The 21,289-nt window shown below is 42.9% G+C and overlaps 1 protein-coding gene across 2 annotated transcripts in view; it reads left to right on the top strand.

Moving 5' to 3' along the window:
- Nucleotides 1-21,289, top strand: part of STYXL1 (serine/threonine/tyrosine interacting like 1) — a 73,216-nt gene that overhangs the window by 2,590 nt on the left and 49,337 nt on the right. For both annotated transcript variants that reach the window (XM_045819395.1, XM_045819394.1), the window contains exon 2: nt 12,059-12,162. In XM_045819395.1, coding sequence (XP_045675351.1) covers nt 12,060-12,162 — 103 coding nt within the window. In that variant the 5' untranslated portion in view covers nt 12,059. The remainder of the gene's footprint in view (nt 1-12,058; nt 12,163-21,289) is intronic.

The raw sequence follows: 21,289 nt of genomic DNA, 5'->3' as shown, positions 1-21,289 counted from the left end.
CCCTGGATTATATCTGGTCACCAGGACAGACAGACTTATTGCAATAGCCTAACTGTCCAGATCACATTAATAGTTAAAACTCTGAACTTAATTCAAAGTTAAAGTGTCTCTTCTCGAGCTTTAGTTAGGCTCCACTTTTGGATAGGGGGCGGATAACTTCTGTATCCCTCCATCTCGCTTTCTCCCCTCTCCTCCACCCCCACACCATGCAGATGGAGGCTTCAGAGCCATCAGTATTGAGGGAGGGGGATGTAAGAGTAGAGATAGGGGCAGGAAAGATCTCTGTCATCTGGCAGTATTTTCTGGGCTTGGTGAGAATTTAGCTGACTCCTAGATGCAGCGCTTTTGTGGATCTCTCTTACCTGCAGTTCTCTTGACCTAGTGGTTACACTTATCTTGCCGCTTTCAGTTGCTTCCTCAGCTCCTGGTTTCTTGAATTCCCCACTACGTGCAGTTGGTCCCTTGTTCCTCCAGGTAGCCCCTCTTGGGCAAAGTCCATTTAAGATGGCTTCTAGTTGGCCTCTCCTGCCTGGCCCACATCTGGTCTATAGGACACCCTAATGTATCTTTTGCCTTAACAAAGTCTGGGGATGCAGACAATTTCAAATGCAGCTGTCTCTCTTTGCTTTGTTAACAGCCTCAGACTTTTCTAGCCGGGGGCCCAGCATCAGCCTCTGTGCCTGCACAAGCTTCAGAGGACATATGCCAAGTTATTCTAGGGGTTTTCTTTCTGGTTTCATGAATTGTTTCAAGAAAGCTGAGACTTGTAAATGTTTGAAAAAGAAAGAAGGACGCTAACAGAGGGGGTGAGCTTTGAGATGTCAAAAGGAGAGGGCCATTGGGAGAGGGGGAGGAGGAAGGATTAGGTAGGAGAGGATGAGGTCGGAGGACATTTATCCCTCTGACTCTGGGAGAAAGCTGTATAGACAGCCAGAGAGCAGGGGGGAGGAGGGTCTTTCACACCTAGTAACCTTAACCTTCCCAGTAAGAACTAGAAAATTACAGAGAAGTTGCTCGACTGGGACCCAAAGAGGGTAAGGAGGTTTGGATAAGAGTTGTAGGCATTAGGGAAATGCTGGGCAAATGAGGAATGATGAGAAAAGGATAAGCTGGTGGCTGTGGGGGCCAAGCTGAAGTTCTGTAGTGTGTACTTTCTGTGTGCCTGTGTCCTCATGGTTTCCTATGCCCAGACCCCATACTGAGGTCATAGACATACAGGTGGGGCTATACACACAGATGCACATCTGTATACACACCTGTGTATTTACATCTTTGAATACATAAACCCATGGATCTATGCAGGGGATTTATTTTCGTTTTTTATTGCCATATAGTTTACATACGATACAGTATACCAATCTTAAGTGTTCTGTTGGTTGGTTTTGACAGTTTATACCCTGTAACCTCCACTCCAAATAAGCTATAGAACGTTTTCATTCTAGAAAGTTTCCTCATGCTTCTTTTCATCAGTCCCCCGAGACAGCTACTTCCTGATTACTATCACCATAGATTTATTTTGCTTGTTCTTCATTGTATATTTTTATACACAATATGCAAATACATGAACACCTACCTTGTTCTACCCCCACAAATACACAAGCCACACACATCCACATATACTGACCACGGTCATGAGCTATCAGATTTTTGCTTTTAGGTATGCATATTATATAATAACCTGCCTTCATTTCAACCCTAAAATTGAACCTCAAGTGAAATATTTTAAATCTTTCAGATGCTTGGAGCTAAAACTGAGTTAGGAAAGTGTTAATCATTCACCTTGCATGAGAGTTTATTTTTCTCTAGGTGCTCTAGGGTATTGGAAAATGGGGGCATATGTTTTTAAAAAGCACCATATTTAGGTAAATAGCTTTAACTTTTATTTGTGGCCCATACCTGCTTCAAGTCAGAAGGATTTGGCTCTCCAAGATGCGTTCCAGCAGAACGACTATGAGGTGGTGGACTGGCAGCAGCAGCAGAGGCAGCAGGAAGCTGCTGGCAAAGAGCTCTCAAGAGCTGAGAGTCACTGAGGGTGGCAGATCTAAGTTGGGAGCAGAACCTTCAGTCTTCTAGACCAGTCAGAGGTCAGGGAAGTGAGAGCAAAGCTGAGTTCAGAGCCTAGTCAGGGCCAATGACCCATGTGAGAGGAGCAGAAGATGGGGCCTGAGGCCAGTTAAGGAGCAAAGGAAAAGTAGGTGCTGGAGGTAGAGGAGGTGAGACCAGATGTGGTGACCATAGCCTTTGTGAGACTGTATTGCAGTTCAGCAGCTCTTATCTCCTAGAGCTGACTCGCTGTTGCTGCATGGGTAGGCCTGTCAGCCTCATAGAATGAGTAGGTACCTCTTGGGTACAGAGGCCCTAGGTCTGGGAACATGGAAGTGAAGGCAAGATAGAAGACAAGGGACAGGGATATGAGCAGCTGAGTCTAGGCTTCAGGCCCATGCCTGCCGCTTCTTCTGCCGCTACTATTGACTGTGACTGCCAGTATACAGAGATACTGGCAGTCACTAACAATAGGACTTGGTGCCCCTCTGAACTGAGAGTTTTCAGAACCACTTCTGCAGCCTCTGAAGCTCTAGGGTACTGTGGCCTGGGACCACAACCTCTAGCTTTCAAGGTTCAGGCCACAAGAAAGTGTCAGGCTGGAATCAAGGAAAGACCCTCAGACAACACCCCCTGCCCTTCATTACTTACAAACTTGGCCAGATCCTGCTGTGGTCTTTGGCTTGAGATTCTTTGAATGGTGCTTTCTGTCTCTTGGAGTTGTAGCCATCATAGGCTCCTCGGTGAGTTGAAAAGAGAGAGATAGTGTAGGAATAAAGGAACTGTTGTTTCTTCGGCTCCTGCTGTATGCCAGGCCCAAGTGCTGGGCAGTTCATATCAGTTATCTCAAGGTTGTAACATTCCTACAGCCTTCCCAGTGCATATTACTGCCTCAGTTTGTACATGAGGGCATTGACACCTGTCACTGTATTTAAGCCTTGGTCACACTGGCACAGCCTTAGTTTTCCATAGAGAACCAGTGGGTAGTGAGGTTGACTGTGGACCCTGGCTCATATCTGTGTAGTCCTCTGGTCCCCGCTCAGCCTGAGTCAGGAGCCCAAAGTGAAGTTCATGGTCTGGCTTCTCGAGGAGCATTAAGTGATGTGTCTTTTCCACCAGAAGCAAATGCCCACCAACTGGGTCCACTTGGACTGATGGGGATGAGTGTCAGACCAAGCTCTCAGTGTCCTGGAACTCCTGTGAGAAGCCTGGGGTCAGGCCCAGTCTCTGGCAGTGATGCTGTCAGTCAGAATGGAAGGCCCAGGCATTGATCAGGTATAGGGATACAGGAGAAAGGCTGGGTCCAGCCAGTTTTCCCTGTAGTCTCAGGCTATGCAACCCATTCCCAATTGGCTGCTTTCCTCAAATATAGACATGTGCTCTCAGTGGAGTTGAGCTTGCCAGCTCAGCTGCAGGGAAGCTCTGGGCTGACTGGGAGAGAGCTACATACAAACCCCCTGGTTTACAGTTCAGGCCATGACAGGGAGGATGAAGAACCTTTCTACTGGGGGTGTCAGTGTGTAGGGACAAGGCCTGTGCTGGCACACTGTTCCCCTGAAAGAGAGAGTAGGTGGGTTTGCTTGCCACCTAAAAAGCTGTGTGGCTTTCCTAGATGGACCAATTAATAGGAAGTTCAGTCTCTCATCACCTCAAACCAGACCCCCAGAAGGTACTCCCTCAGACCCCCCTTTCCACCTACATGTTCATTAATTCCTCAAGAACACTAAACACCCTGAAAGTCTCTTAAGAAGAGCTGTGCTGTGCTGAAAGAGTCCCAAGGGGAATATCTTAAACTTGCCATTTTGACTGCACTGTTTTGAGCAGGTCACCAGGAAAACAAGACTTGATAGAAATAATTGGTACAAATGAAACTTACAGTGGCAAAACCATATGAGGTAAACTCTGATTGAGGAAGCACATTTTTATTGTAAAATTCACATGGAAAAAAGACTTGATGTTGGGAAACATAATCTTGGTTTAACAAAATACAAAGTGAAAAAATTGGAATTAGTTAACTCTGAAATACAGAAAAGCAATTAAAGAATTAAATTGGAGCCCTGCCTGGTGTGGCTCTGTGGATGGAGTGCTGGCCTGCAAACCAAAGAATTAAATTGGCTCAAAGGAATTCATTAAGGAAAATACTTTGGCAAAAACTCAAAAATAGTTTAATGGTTTTATGTAAAAGTACAACATCAAAATATTCTTAAGGCTCAAACGGTGGAGCCAGAACATCTTAAACCCTGCAGAGTTTGGAATAGTGCTGAAGGGGATGTAGCACTCAGTCCTCCACCCACCCAGGCTAGCAGTGCCCCTGGTCTGAGCTCACGGGCCTGTGTCACCTCTCAGAACCGTGCTGTGAGGTTCAGGGACTGCTTCCATCGCTCCTGCACTTTACCAGCACATGAGGGGCAGTTCTTGCCTGACCAGGGAAAGTGCTGCCTTTGGGAAGGAGAGAAGTCTGAAGAAGTTGATCCCTGGGGCTGGGTTTTTACCTGGTTTCCCAGAGCCAATCCCTTGGTGAATGAAGAGATGGAGGTTGTAATTAGGAAAAGTAGGTGGGAGCTTGAGGATGGGTGTGAGTGATAGGCCAGATAGGTTAGGAGCCAGCTTTTAGGTTGGCTTGAAATTGTGAACTAGGTCTAAAGTCTGTCCTCAGTCTTCTACATTTACCACCTCCCAGATGGCCTCGGGACAGGGCTTTTGGAGGCAGAGGACCTGACTGGGAGTTGGAAAGAGAGGTCTTAAGGAGGGATCAATGTGTGACATCTATATGTATGGCATCAGGTCAAGATGCCTGGCCCCATTGGTGAAGGCAGGAATGGTGACTAATTTATTCATTCAACCCATGCTTCCTGGCACTACTCTACCAGAAATCTTGGGCACTGGGCCATGCTACAGCAGTAAACTAGAAGGGCAAGATCCCTGTCCTAATGAGCCACACATTCCAGGGGGAGGAGACTGATGATAAAGCCAGCAAAGAAATGAGTGATAATGTCAGATAATGACAAGTAAGGTGAAGACAAAGAAACTTATATTTTGAAAATATCACCCTTACTGACATGTGAAGATTAGACTATAGGGAAAAAGCAAGAAGTTCAGTTGGCAAGAATTACACCATCAGGAGAGAGATGATAATATCTTGGTCTAGAATGTTTGCCCTTGAGATGGAAAGAAGTAGATGGATTTGGAATATATCTAGGTCACAGAGCTACTAGATTGGATGCGAGGGGTAGAGTGAAACAGGAATTAGGGACTTGTGTAACCAGGTGAATAATGGTGCTGTTCATTGAGACTGAGAAGACTAAAAGATAAACATGTATGGAGGTGTGGGCATGTGTGAATTAAAAGTACTCTACTGGTTATGTTATATTTGAGATGCCAATTAGACGTCTAAGTGGAGTCTGGAGCTTAGTGCGGAGGTCATGCCGGGGTACAGTTTGGGACTCATTTGTATACAATGGGTGAGATGAATCACCTAGACACTAGATTTTAGAGTGGTGGTTCTCAGCTAGCATTTTTTAATTAAGCAATAATTTTTCAGTTTACTAGATGAAACTGACTTGCAACATAGTCTGCATAAATGCAAAATAGGTCACCTACAGCAAATGATAAGGAAACTGGTCAAAAAGGGAAAAAGTGTACATTGGGAAAAAAGATTTTCTCAAAAGAAAATAGTCAAATCATTATTATAAAGGACACCGCCAAAGAACTGTTATATTTTCCCCATCCCATCTGACAGAAATCAATGGGAGCATCCAGCACTTTGTGTTCATGTCAAATATCAGATCAGAGCATCCTAATACAAAGCAAAAAGATTTTTAAAAAGAAGAAAAAGAAGCAAGCAAACAAACAAACAAACAGAAAAACCCCTTAACTCCCCAAACTGTAATACAGTAACTAACTCCAGAGTTCAAATTCAAAAGAAAAGAAAGTGGCAATTGAAAAAGGTGATGGTAGTGGTAATCCTATTAATGGGTTTTTGATATCTCTTCTTCCAAAGGACATTTGGCAATGTTGATGGGAGAGACCTGGCTCTTCTTGCTGACGCACTTAAAGAATTACATTTCAGCAAATCTAGTAGTATGTAATCAGTTTATTAGTGGCCTGTTTCCATGGAAGAGAACAGGACTGGGTAGAGTAGGGGGTGAAAGGCAAAGTTTCAGGGCAAAGCAGGGTGAGAAAATCAAGAGAGGCTGAAGACCAGGGTGGCAATTCCCTGGGCAGCCTGAGGCCGGGTGGCCAGAGGCCCTGTGGCCCAAGAGCCAAGAGCACCCTGAGCCCCTGAGAGAGAGCAAATCCTTTGTTCTCAGGACATTGTGGGATAGGAGGGAAAAAAGTTACATATTGATTAAGGGGTAAATGTGGTGCCAGCTTTCCTGGGGGAATGTGACTACCCAAACTTAGGTAGGTGTGGAGGTCTGTTAGCCCAAATTCTTATATTGTTCCAGATCCCATTTGTTCATCTTGTAAAATAAATAAATGACAGGAGGCAGTTAATTAAAATTGGGGCACTTTCCAAAGTTATTTATGGGCTCTTTCTGTAAGCATCAGGGACTCCCTTGTAAAACAGATAGTGACCAGAGGTAGGCAATTAACCAAAGTTGTTTTACAGGCTCTTTTCTTTGGGCACCAGGGACCCTCTCCCACATTCAGGCCTTGGGATAAAAGCAGTTTCAAGGCTTTCTTTCCCAGATAGTGGAAATGTTACATGGAATTTCAAGGACTTTCCTTCTTTCTTGCTAACATAGTGTTTCTTGTGATGTTGGAACACCTGGCAATATTATCAGACCAGGCTCAGGGCTGCTGAGTTAGCATGTGAGACTTGTCTCCTTCCTCCGTACTGCCTCAGTTTACTATTTATTCTACCTATTTGGTAAAAGGCGTTTCCTGGCAACCAGAGTGCTAAATGCTGGCCAGTGACAGTATTGCAGTCTCAGAGTTCTTCCTATGCTGTCTCCTGCCACAGCAACATCTGGAAACTTTTTTGGTTGTTACAGCTGGATTGGGGGAGGTTTGCTGCTTGCAACCACTGGGTGGAGGCCGGGATGCTCAGGTCAGCCCTCACTACAGAGGATTATCTGGCACCAAATGTCAATGTTGCTGAGTTTGAGAATCCCTGTCCTAGAGTGAGAATATAGAGAAGAAAAATAGCTATGCCCAAAGGCATTCTTATGTGAAGAGAGAGCCTCCTGCGAAGAAGACAGCAGAAACAGTCTGAGAGGTGGGAGGGAAGCCTGGATAGTGTGTGTGGGGGTGGTAGTTCTGAAAGTGGAGAGGGCTGGGGAAGGAGGAATGCTCAACTGGGTTAAATGCAGGTAAGAGACTCCAACGTTTGAGCACAGAGAGAAGTGACTAATGGATTAAGCAAGATAGGCACTATTGATGACCTTGATAGAAGTTTTTGTGGTTTGATAGGGTTAGAAGCTCTAGGGAAAAAGCTTGTATCAAGAGCCAACGCTTACTGAGCATTTATCTCCTCCCTGCTCAGAATGCCTTGCATATAATTTTGAAACCAGAAAAGTCAGTGTTCATGCTGCTTATCACCACCAGAACCAGTACATAGAGACAGGGATTGAATCTTGATGGGTGCTTTATTCAGATGGCTGGTCATCTGAGAAGATGGTAGGTTATGTACTCTGAAAGACTGTGTTACATTTCATTTCAAATCAACACTTTTAACAAGGAGAAGAAAAGTGTAAGTAAGAGGTTTGGAATTTAGGAAAAAAGTTGGTAGTTTTGGAATTCAGGGAAAAGGTTAATCAGATAAAAGCTGCAGTCAATGAGAGCTTTTATTGCATTTTTTCCCAGCATTCTTTCATCTGTTGACCTTGTGGACCAGCGACTTTTGACCTCTCTCTGTCTCTCCCTGAAGCACAATGGCTCAGATATCATCTTGATTGCTTGCAGTCCTCCTGGACACAAAGGTTGAATTGCTTGAGGCCTCCAGGAGTCAGAGTGGGTCAAACCTTCTTTTAAAAAAAATTTACTTTAATTGTTGTTCAAGTACAGTTTTCTGCCCTTTACTCCCATCCCAGCCCACCCCCCTCAGTTCTCCCCACCTCCCTCCCATTCCCACCCCCCCCCTTAGTTTTTGTCCGTGTCCTTTATACTTGTTCCTGTAAACCCCCTTTTCCCCTGAAATTCCCTCCCTTCTCCCTTCTGGTCACTGTCAGCCTGTTCTCTGTTTCAGTGTCTTTGGTTATATTTTGCTTGTTTGTTTGTTTTGTTGTTTAGGTTCCTGTTAAAGGTGAGATCATATGGCATTTGTCTTTCACTGCCTGCCTTATTTCGCTCAGCATAATGCTCTCCAATTCCACCCATGCTGTTGCAAAGGGTAGGAGATTCCTTCTTTCTTTCTGCTGCACAGAATTCCATTGTGTAAATGTACCATAGTTTTTTGATCCATTCATTTACTGATGGACACCTAGGTTGTTTCCAGCACTTAGCTATTGTAAATTGTGTTGCTATGAACATTGGGGTACATAGGTTCTTTTGGATTGGTGCTGAAACAATAGCTTTTTACATACATTAATTACTAACCTTAATAACTATAACTTAAAACTAAAATTTTTCTTCTGTCTCTTGACTTCCCCCATCAATTTCACTAACCCACACACAACAGGTAGGTTCTATTATGCTGATTTTATAGAAGTGGTAATGTTACAGGGTGCAGCCAAGAGGGGGGACCCCAAATGGGCATTTGAAATGGGGTCCAGAACTTAAGGTGTCCAGGAGACTCCCCCCCCCCCCCAGGGTGTGGGATGGGAGAAGGAACAAATGGAGCAAGGCCATTGAGAGCTTTTTGCATAGCAACAGCCTTGCAGCTACCCTCTGGCGTGGTCATTTAACATAATCTATAGCCTTTGGCTGGTCGCTTAGATATGTTAAATAGCTGTGATCATCTCTGAGCCAGGGGAATGGAAGTCACTTCCCCACCAACACGTGCCTGGGGGCAGATCCCCCAAGCTACAGCGCCTGCGTGGGAGCTTGGAGAAGATTGGCTCCAGGACATGGGGCCACACCTGCCCAGACTCATGATGGCAGCTCAGTAAACCTGGAAGGATACGAATTCTGGCAAGTGAAGCTGAGTGTGGGAGGAGTCGGAAATGAGGCTGCAGAGGAAGATTGGCCGCGGGGATTTAAAACCCAGACTTGGTAGCCATAAAAAAGAGAACCACGTGGCTTTGGCAGAGTGAGGACTCTCTCTTCCCGCAGCCATAGGAGAGAGAACCACGTGGCTTTGGCAGAGTGAGGACTCTCCCTTCCCGCAGCCCTGAGAGAGAGAACCATGTGGCTTTAGCAGAATAGGGAGGACCTCAGCCATTGAGAGGAGGAAGAACCGTGCTGCTTTAGGAGAGAGAACCACGCAGCCTGGACAGAGTGGGGACTCTCCCCTTCCCGCAGCCCTGAGAGGGAGAACCATGAGGCCTGGACAGAGTGGGGACTCTCCCCTTCCCGCAGCCCTGAGAGGGAGAACCATGAGGCCTGGACAGAGTGGGGACCCTTGCAGCTTTAGAAGGGGGAACCACCACCTGGTTTTAGCAGAGATCCTGGCGACTCAGCCGAGGGTGCCGGGAACCCAGGGAGGTCTCCCAGTCGAGAAGGAGGACTAACTAAGAACCAGAGGACTGTCTGAGCCATGGACTTCGTTTTCCTCCCCTGAGATACGGTATTCTGGACTGGGCAAAGGGGGAAGGAAGGAAGGACTGTGTCTGTTTGTGGGTGTTTTGGGGGACTTTGGGATTTTTGATACAGACATTAGGTCACTACTTTAAGTTTGAATAGCATTAAATAAACATTTCCTTTCCTTTTCACGAATCTCTGGCATTGAGAGATGTCTTTCCTCTGGCAGCGGACATAACGGACCCGGAGCCTTCTTTCAATAATAGTATATGGTCCAGGCCCCTCTTGTTCTGTTCTGTAACAGTAATGCTAACGTTACTCCATTTTACAGAGGTGCAAACTGAGGCACATGGAGGCTAATTACTCCCTATAAGGCAGCCCATAATAAGTGGCACAGCTGGAATTAGGACCTAAACAGTTTGGAGGTGAGGAAATGGAGGCAGTGAGTCAACACCACCCTTTTGAGAAGTCTTGCTGTAAAGGAGAACAAAGATAGGTACAGAAGATATTTGTGTGTTGTTAGGAATGGTCCATGTAGAGGCTGAAATTGATGGAGGGGAAGCTGAGAGCCACGTCCTTGAGAAGGTGAGACATGATCCAGGGGACCATGTCCAGGATTTGGCCTTTCCCTGGAGCACCATACTAGTAACTCTGAAGTGAACCCTAAATGTTTTTGATCAAGATTATCTAGCCCTGGATTCAAATTCTCCACCTGTCCCCTGCTGGGACTGCGCAGCTCCATGCAGCCCCCACCCCTGCTAAAAGGAGACTTCTCTGTAGGGAGTTGCTGCACAGGCCCAGCCCTTCTCCTTCAGTGTCCTTGAAGCACCAGAGACAGTCATGCTCAGGAACCAGTATCTCAAGTACAGCCCTGCAGTTTGGAGCCAGAGCCCGAGTTGGCTGGGAAGTTCTGTTAAACCACATCAGCAATTCTCCACCCAACAGTGACCTTTATGATCTTTATCACAAGCCTCCCTAGGATCTTCCCTTATCACTCTCTGCTCTTGCCATACCAGGCTCTTTGAACTCTCTCAGGTATTGGCTGCTGTGGATGAGAATATGTCTTCCAAGACATGATCTGCTTGGGGAGGAAAGGCTGACCAGTCTCTCAGAGGAGAAAGGTATTTAGCCTTTCTCTCAATGGGCTTTATTGAGTTTAGCTTGCAAAGGGATGCATATTGAAGAAAGGAGGTGTGGTTTACAGATAACATTTCTGGGATCACGGGGGTCCTTTTGAGTCAGGGTCTGATAGACAGGGTGATGCCAGTTGGCTATAAAACCTTGGGAAACAAACTTATTTTCTGCTTGGATCCTTAACATTTAAATTGAGGACATTCTTAGCAAAGCAGTTTTCACAGGATTTTATGCATTGTTTCTTAGGCCTGACTGCCCCTTGCTAGGAACCGCCAGTTCTGGCACAGGGCTGCACCCGTCTTCAGCATTGTTTCAGGCCTGAATCAGGCAGGGGAAGCAAGGAAGCCAAGAGATTAGGAGACTTTTTAGAGATAGAATGAGGACTCAGGCTATGATAAAGCTGAGGGGTGAGGGTTTTTTGTCTCTTCTCTGCAATCCCCTAAGTCCTTCCCTGATGGCCCCTTCACAACTGTGTCTGTCTTAGGTTGTTCCTTTCTTGAGGAATCTTGCCTGTCATTGACGATCCAGCCATCCTCAGGAGCCAGGCAGGGTGAAGTAAAATGGGGCAGAGGCTTTACCCTGGCCAGAAGGATAAGTTTTGTCTCCTCAGTGGCTTATGGTCCCAAGGTTCCCTAGGCGTGGGGTCTTTTCACCTGTTGGCAGGTTTACAGCTCCTGAAACCAGGCAGGATGGTTCCCAACAAGGTATGAATGCTCTTGCCTTCTTTTTCACCCTTTTTCCCTCTTTCACTTGGCTAAGTGTTGCCTAGCCTCCTACCTTAGTTTAGCAATCACATCTCAGACAGCCCTTCTCTGACCCCCCTCCCCCCCGACTAGGTTAGGCCTTCCTCCTACATGGGACATTGACTTTTTTATAGTGCTTTTCCTACTGGTATTTTTTTTTGTCCAATGTCTGCATTCCGTGCTGGACTGTAACCTTCATGAAGGTAGGTTTAGTTTACCACAATTTTCAGTGCCTGGTATATAGTAGGTGCTCAGTAACTATATGCTCAAAGAACAAATGAATTGGTGACTATTTTACAGCCTACTTGTTATTTACATGCTTCATATGTTGTGTTCAATATTTTATTCTCTACACATGTTTTGCTACAAAATTTTGAAGCTTTCCTGCTCATGTTCATGGTTACTCTTATCTTTGCTTGAAGATGTGTTAAGAAAGAGTTTAACTCAATATCTTACTTTTTGACCATTCATTTAAAATAAAATAGAAGCTTTACATTATTGCTTCTTCCCAATAGGATGGATGGTTTGGTTTTATGTGAACCAATAGAGCTTTACAACATCTTGAATCAGGTCACAAAACTATCCAGATTGACTGAAACCAACTATCTCTGTTTATTGGGTAAGTACTTTTTAAAAAATTTGTAGATAACATCTTTCAAACATTATTTTTGATGAATCAACAAACTTTTGGGGGTGGGGGGATAAATGACTTTAGAAATCTGTTAAACTTATTAAGCATAGCTTAAAATGCTGCTACTCATGCAACATGACTTGGAAATCATCCCAGATTAAATCTAGAAGTTCCTGGAACACTAATGTTCTGCATCCTCTTTGTTTTAGTGAAATGTATCAAACATCTAACAAATATATAGAAATACTAATAAACACCCATGTACTCACCACTCAGATTAACGTAAATGTCCCATACAGACATACTCCTCTTTTGTACTCCATCCTGATCTCATTTCTTTCCTTCCCCAAAGATAACGGCTTCTATATTTTTGCATTTTTACTGCCTATGCAGGCATCCCAAAGTAATGCATGGTTTAAACATTTACACAAACAGTGCTGTAATGTACAATCATTATGCAATTTGCTTTTTTGCTTAAAATTGTATATTTGATATATTTCCCTCTAAATTTGAAGATCTAATTTATCTTGGCTGTTAATTGGGATATAGATCTATTTCTAATTGACTGCAATTTGGAGCTTGCATTATGAGGCTCTAAAGGATAGTGCTGTAGTGAACAACTTTGTGTATCTCTCCTTATTCATGTGCAATAGTTTCTTCAGGATCTCTATACAGACATGGAATTGCCAAGATGCAAATTCAGCTTCACTACATTATTATCAAATTGCCCTATATAAAGATTGTATCAATTTACATTCCTATCATCAGTGTAAGAAACATACATACCAATACCTGGCTTTGTCAGCCTTTACCATTTTTGCAATCAGATTTGGTGTGAATTTGTATTATGTTTTTTCCCCAATTAAAAAAATTGTGATAAATTATACATCACATAAAATTTACCATTATAACCATTTGTAATTACATTTATTGGGGTAACATTGGTTCATACGGTTATATAGGTTTCAGGTGTACATTTCTATGGTACTTGATCTGTGTATTGCATTACGTTCCCACCACCCAATGTCAGATTGTCTTACTGAGTCACCATATATTTGGCCCCTTTACACTTTAATACCTCCTCTACCCTTTCCCTCTGGTAACCACCATGCTGTTGTCTGTCTGTGTCTATATATCTGTCAGTTTATATCCCACATATGAGTGAAATCATATGGTTCTTAGCTTTTTCTGACTGACATTTCTCTTAGCATAATATGTTGTCGAAAATGGCAGTATTTCATCTTTTTTATGGCTGAGCAGTATCCGTTGTGTATATATATCACATCTTCTTTATCTAATCCTCTATAGGAGGATACTGTGGTTGTCTCCATGCCTTGGCCATGGTGAATAATGCTACAATGAACATAGAGGTGCATATATCTTTGCAAATAAATGTTTTCAAGTTTTTCAGGTAGATACCCAGAAGAGGGATAGCTAGATCATATTGTAACTCTATTCTTAATGTTTTGAGGAACCACCATACTGTTTTCCATTGTGGCTATACCAGTCTATATTCTCACCAGCAGTGAATGAGGGTTCCTTTTTCTCTGCAGCCTCTCCAAGATTTGTTATTACCTGTCTTGTAGATAATAGCCATTCTAACAGGTATGAAGTGGCATCTCATTGTAGTTGTGATTTGCATTTCCCTAATAGCTAGTGAAATTGAACATTTTTATGTATCTGTTGGCCATTTGTATGTCTTCTTGGGAGAGATGTCTGTTCAGATTCATCTAAATCATTCTTTTAATTAAAATTTTTAATTCATTGATTTTAGAGAGAGAGAGAGAAGGATTGATTTGTTGTTTCACTTATTTATGCATTCATTGGTTGTTTCTTGTATGTGCTCTGACCAGGGATTGAACCCATAACCTTAGCATATCAGGATGGTGCTCCAACCAACTGAGTTATCTGGCCAGGGCTCATTATAGTTTTGATTTGCATTTCCCTATGATTACTGATGTCAAGTATCATGTCATATACTTATATTCTTTGCAGAAAGGTCTATGCAAGTTCTTTGCCCATTTTGAATTGTTTTTTATTTTCATTGTTGAGTTTTAGGTCTCTATATATTCTGGGTATTTTCAGGTTTAATTTTCATGAAGTTCATTTTGTCTATTTTTTTTTGTTGTTGCTTGTGCTTTTGGTGTCAATTCCAAGAAATCATTGCCAAATACAATGTTGTAAAGTTTTTGCCTTATGTTTTCTTCTAAGTTCTATACTTTTAGGTCTTTGATACATTTTTATTTCATTTTTGTATGTGGTATTAGATAAGGGTCCAACTTCATTCTTTTGCATGTGTATATCCAGTTTTCCCAGAACCATTTGTTGAAGACTCTCCTATTCATGGCCTCTTAAGATTACATATGAACTTGGGATGATTTTTTTCTATTTCTGCAAAAAACATTATTGGGATTTTGAAAGGGATCACATTGAATCTGTAGATTGCTTTGTGTAGTATTGATATCTTAATAATATTAAGTCTTTCAGTACATAAACAAAGGGTGTTTTTCCATTTATTTGTCTGTTTTAAATGTCTTTCAGTGACATTTTGTAGTTTTCATTGTACAAGTATTTCATGTCTTGGTTAAGGTAAACTTTTTTTTAAGTTAAATTTTTAAAAAATTATTTATTTTTAGGGAGAGGGGAAGGAAGGGAAAAAGAGAGGGAGAGAAACATCAAAATGTAGTTGACTCTTGTGTGCCTCCTACTGGGGATCTGGCCTGAAACCCAGGTATGTGACCTAACTAGGTACTGAATGAGTGACCCTTTGGTTTGCAGGCTGGAACTCAATCCACTGAGCCACACAAGCCAGGGGGTAAGTTAATTTTTTTTTTATCCTTACCTGAGGATATTTTTCAGTGCTTTTTAATTTATTTTATTTTATTTTTTAAAGATTTTATTTTTGCCCTGGCTGGTGTAGCTCAGTGGATTGAGCGCGGGCTGCAAACCAAAGTATCGCAGGTTCGATTCCCAAAATAAAATCTTTTTTTTTTTTTTAGATTTTTATTTATTTATTTTTTAGAGAGGGAAGGGAGGGAGAAAGAGAGAGAGAGAGAAACATCAATGTGCGGTTGCTGGGGACTGTGGCCTGCAATCCAGGCATGTGCCCTGACTGGGAATCGAACCTGCGATACTTTGGTTTGCAGCCCACGCTCAATCCACTGAGCTATGCCAGCTAGGGCTTCAGTGCTTTTTTAGAGAGACAGGAAGGAAGTGAGAGAAGCATTGATTTGTTGCCAGAGGGAAATATTGATGCAAGAGAAAAGCATTGAATGGTTGCCTCCAGTAGGCACCCAACCATGTATCATTTGCACTGAGACTGGAGATCAAACCCGCAACCTAGGTGTGTGCCCTGACCAGGAATTGAACCTTCAATCTTTTGTCTATGGGATGATGCTTCAACCAACTGAGCCACACTGGCCAGAGCAAGTTAATTCTATAAAAGCACTTTTTGGGCCTGACCAGGGGGCTCAGCTGGTTGGAGCATTGTCCCAGGGCACTTACACGGAGAGGGCAGCCAACTGATGTTTCTCTCTCAGATTGATGTTTCTCTTTCTCCCTTCCTTCCCCTCTCTCTGGATTAATAAACATATCCTCAGTGAGGATTTTAAAAAATCCCATCAGCCTTTAAAAATTATTTTCTTTCATTTTAATTATGGTTGATACTAAATATTATATCAGATTCAGGTGTACAATATAGTGGTGAGACTTTTATAAAACTTATGAAATGATAGCCCCCTGGTAAGTCTTGTCCCCACCTGATACCATACATGGTTATCACAATATTATTGACTGTATTTCCTAAGCTGTACATGATACCCTTGTGACTATTTTGTAACTGCCAGTTTGTACTTCTTAATCTTAGATTTCATGTATAAGTGAAATCATATGGTATTTATCTTTCTCTGTCTGACTTATTTCACTTAGCTTAATATCCTCAGGCACATCCATGTTGTCACAAATGGTAATATTTTATTCTTTTTTATGACTAAGTAATATTCCATTGTATATATCTATTCCTGTTTTGATTGAAACGTTTTATCCATTTACATTTAAAACAATTATTGAGAGCTTCTGGTCAAGATGGCAGTGTAGTCAGAAATGGCTTGCCTCCTTACACAACTGTATCAAAATTACAGCTAAAATATAGAACAGCCATCACTCAGAACCATCAGAAATTGAGTTGAATGAAAGTCCGACAACCACAAAATTAAAGAAACCACATCCATTCAGACTGGTAGGAGGGGAAGAGACACAGAATGGATTGATCCCACACCCATGTGTGTTGGATAAAAATTTGGCAGGGAGATCTTAGTAGCAAGGAGTCCCAGCCCCACACCAGACTCTCCAGTGCCAGGAAGATAAGTCCTCAGAACTTCTGGCTGCAAAACCCAGCAGAGGTTGAGTCAATGGAGGAAACTTCTGGAGTCTCAAATAGTTTCTCTTAAAGAACCCACACATGGACTTACTCAGACTCACTCCCTGTGAGCTCTAGCACCAGGGTAGCATATTGAAAGGCACCAGCAGCATAAGGGAGAAACTGAAGTGTCTGGCATCAAGACAAGCAGAGGCCATTGTCCCTTTTCTGAACCCTCCCCACCCAGAGCCACAGAGCCAGCAGGCTGGTGCTATATCTGAGACTCCATCAACCCAGATAACATTATTTGTCCTGCCTTGTAGATCCCCAGAGACTCTGCCCCAAAAACTTATGGGGCCACACAAACTGCTTTTCCATATGAGTGACTGGTCTTGGCTCCTGCTTCACAACTTCCTAAATCTTTTCAAAGAGCCAGCCTCAGTGAGTCCCCAGCTCCAGTACCTCTTGCTAAATGTCCCCAGGCCTGACACTAGCAGCAGCCAGCTTAAATTTAAAGCTTGGCTTCACCTGGGAATCTCCAAGCCTAGCACAAGTAGCAGCCATCTCAGATTGTTTACGCTCTGGCAGGGTGGCCCTGGGAAAAACACAGAAGGGGGCTGACCTTGCCCACCCCCCCCACCAGGAAACCCCAGTGCCTACACACCCAGTGGACAGCTACAAACCACATTAGAGTTCCACCACCCTGCTCCTGCACAGCTGATATTCCACAGAGGGCAGAGGTTGGTGGTCAGTGGTCACAGCCAATCCTTGCAGTTGACTGGCCTGGATGAATCCCCTGCATTGACCTGCCAATAGCAATCAAGGTTCAACTACAAGAGAAGGAGGAGCTCAGCCCACACGAAGGGCACACCTTGAATATCCAGCTTGGGTGACAGGGGAGGCTGTGCCACTGGACCTTACAGGACACCCACTACATTAGGCCACACTACAAAGACACAGTCAAAGCAGTTTTATCTAATACATAGACACAAACACAGGGAGGCAGCCAAAATGAGGAGACAAAGAAACATTGCCCTAATCAAAGGACAGATAAAAACTCCAGAAAAAGAGCTAAACAAAATGGATATAAGCAATCTATCAGATGCAGAGTTCAAAACACTGATTATAAGGATGCTTGAGGAACTTATTGAGGACCTCAAAGACATAAAAGAGATCCAGTTAGAAATGAAGGATACATTAGTTAAAATAAAGAACAATTTATAGGGAACAGCAGTAGAGTGGATGAAGCTGAGAATCAAGTCAATGATTTAGAACATTAGGAAGCAAAAAAAAACCAAACAAAAAAAAACCCCAATGAGAACAAGAAGAAAAAAGAATAAAAAACAAAAACAAAAACGAGGATAATGTAAGCAGCCTCTGGGACAACTTAAAGCATTCCAACATTTGCATCATAAGGGTGCCAGAAGGAGAAGAGAAAGAGCAAGAAATTGGTCATCTATTTGAAAAAAATAATGAAAGAAAATTTCCCTAATTTGGTGAAAGAAATAGACGTGCAAGTCCAGGAAGAAGAGCGAGTCCAAAACAAGATGGATGCAGAGGCCCACTCCAACACACATAACTAAAATGCCAAAGGTTAAACATAAAGAGAAAAAGCAACAAGAGAAAAGGAGCTGATTTCTCAAAAGAAACTTTGCAGGCTAGAAAGAACTGGCAAGAAATATTCAAAGTTATGAAAAGCAGGGACCTACAGCCAAGATTGCTCTACCCAGCAAAGCTATCATTTAGAATTGAAGAGCTTCCCAGACAAAAGAAATATAAAGGAGTTCCTCATCACGAAACCCTTATTATATGACATGTTAAAGAGACTTATTTAAGAAAAAAATCAAAACTAAGAACAATAGACACTTCCGGCAAGATGGAAGAATAGGTGGATGCACCGTACCTCCTCGCACAACCAAGATTAGAACAATAATTTACAGATAGAATATCACTCAGAACTGATAGAGGATTTATCTGAATGGAAGTTGGACAGCCAAGAAGTTGAAGTAGACCCATACATCCAGACTGGTAGGAGACAACGAGCCGGGTGGGCGTAGGGCTGGCATGGGTCGGCGGCTCGCGGAGGTTGGGGAAAATTTGGCATGAAATCGGCACGACAGACATCCGGGGCTCAAGAACGCAGAGGGGGTCCCTGAGTACACAAGCTGTGGCTGGCGGACCCAGTGAGGCGGCAATTGTGGACCAGGGCAGAGCTCGCAGCCCAGGATCCCAAAGAAGGGTCTGAGCCCAGGAGAACGGAACTACCACCATTGTTTGCCCCCGCCCCTGCCCCCGCGCTCACATATAACGTCACAATCTAGCGACTGGGGTGCCCAGCCCCAGTGAACACCTAAGGCTCCGCCCCCCACCATAACAAGAGCGACCTGACTGGGAAAAAAAAAAAAGGAGAGACAGGGAAAGACATAAGACATGTTTCCAACAGAACAGATCAGTCCCCCAGGACTCATCCTTTTGAGCGACCAAGAAATAGCCGATCTATCAGATGCACAGTTCAAAACACTGGTGATCAGAAAGCTCACGGAATTGGTTGATTTTGGGCGCAATTTAGATGAAAGGATGCAGGTTACCATAAAAGAGATGCAGGAAGACACGCGGAGGAGAGCCAATAGTGAAAGGAAGGAATCTGAGTCTCAAAACAATACAGTGGACCAGAAGGAAGATAGAATCAACCAAGCAGGAAAGCATGATGAAATAAGAATTCAAAAAATAGAGGGAAAGCTTAAGAGCATCCAGGACACCTTTAAACATTCCAACATCCGAATTATAGGGGTACCAGAATGGGAAGGAGAAAAGCAACAGATGGAGCACGTATTTGAACAAATAATAAAGGAGAACTTCCCCAATCTGGCAAAGGGAACAGTCTTCCAAGAAATCCAAGAAGCTCAGAGAGCCCCAAAGAAGTTGGACCCAAGAAGAAACACACCAAGGCACATCATAATGACATTAGCCAAGGTAAAAACAAAGGAGAGAATCCTAGAAGCAGCAAGAGATAAGGGGACAGTAACCTACAAAGGAGTTCCCATCAGACTGTCAGCTGATTTCTCCAAAGAGACCTTACAGGCAAGAAGGGGCTGGAAAGAAATATTCCAAGTCATGAAAGACAAGGACCTACATCCCAGATTGCTCTATCCAGCAAAGCTCTCATTTAGAATGGAAGGGAAGATAAAGTGCTTTTCAGATAAGGTCAAGTTAAAGGAGTTCATCATCACCAAGCCCTTATTTTATGAAATGCTAAAGGGACTTATCTAAGAAAAGAAGATAAAGAAAAGACATGTATAGTAAAAGGACAGCAAACTCACAATTATTAACAACCACACCTAAAGCAAAACCAAAAGAAACTAAGTAAACAACTAGAACAGGAACAGAACCACAGAAATGGAGGGCACATGGAGGGCTAGCAGCAGGGGGGGGTGGGGAGGGAGGAGGGAGGGGGAAAAGGTACAGAGAATAAGTAGCATAGAATGTAGGTTGAAAATAGATAGGGGGAGGGCAAGAATAGTATGGGAAATGTAGAAGCTAAAGAACTCATAAGTATGACACATGGACATGAACTAAAGGGGGGGAACGTGGGTGGGAGAGGGGGGTACAGGGTGGAGGGGAGAGAAGGGGGGAAATGGGACAACTGTAATAGCATAATCAATTAAATACATTAAAAAAACTAAGAACAATAAAATGGCAAAAATACATATTTATCAACAGTTGAATCTGAATAACAAACTAAGCAAACAAGAAGAACAGAGACAGAATCATTGATACAGAGAGTGTTTCAATGGTTGGCAGATGGCAGGAGGGTATGGGAGAATGAGTGAAGAGGTGAGGGATTAAGAAGTACAAATAGGTAGTTGCAAAATAGCCATGGAGATGTAAAGTACAGCACAGGAAATGGAGTAGCCAAAGAACCCATATGCATGACCCATAGACGTGGACAATGGTGGGGAGATTGTCTGAGGGAGTGGGGGGTGCTGGGTGGAAGGGGGCAGAGGGGGAAAAATTGGGACAATTGTAATAGCATTATCAGTAAAATATAATTAAAAAGTCATTATCGTTAGGTATGTAGTTATGGCCATTTTATTGTTTTCTGATTGTTTTTGTAGTTCTTGGTTACTTTCTTATTCCCTTCCTCTCTTGTAAGCTGATGGTTTTCTGTAGTGTTGTGTTTGGATTCCTTTCTCTTTATTTTTTGTATATCCCTTGCAGATTTTTGGTTTGTGGTTACCATGTGCTTCATATATGCCAAGTTATGTCTATAGCAGTCTGTTTTAAATTGATGGCCACTTAAGAACACATTCTAAAATCACTACCATTTTTATTCACTCCCTCTATATTTATGTTTTTGTCATTATTCTTTTTTGTGTGTGTTTGTGTGTCCTTTAATTTACTGTTGTAATAACACATGATTTTTCTACTTTTGCTTTTTAACTTCTGCATTAGCTTTAGTGTTGTTTGATTCACTGCTTTTATGATGTGTTTGCCTTTGTTAGGAAATTTTTTTTCTTTGTGATATTTTCTGAGTCATATTTTTTATTTTTTTCTTCTCCTTAAAGAAGTCCCTTTAACATTTCTTGTAATACTGGTTTGGTGGTGATGAACTCCTTCAGCTTCTTCTTGTCTGGGAAGCTCTTTATCTCTCCTTTGATTCTAAATGATAGTCTTGCTGGATAGAGCAGTCTTGATTGTAGGTGTTTAGTTTTCATCACTTTGAATATTTTCTGCCAGTCCCTCTTTCCTGCAAAGTTT

The sequence above is a fragment of the Phyllostomus hastatus genome, unplaced genomic scaffold, assembly GCF_019186645.2.
Source record: "Phyllostomus hastatus isolate PE091 unplaced genomic scaffold, TTU_PhHast_1.1 phas_scaffold_385, whole genome shotgun sequence".
In the NCBI taxonomy this organism is placed as follows: Eukaryota; Metazoa; Chordata; class Mammalia; order Chiroptera; family Phyllostomidae; genus Phyllostomus; species Phyllostomus hastatus.
Note: the sequence above shows the minus strand (reverse complement) of the source record. Positions and strands in the feature narration are given on the sequence as shown.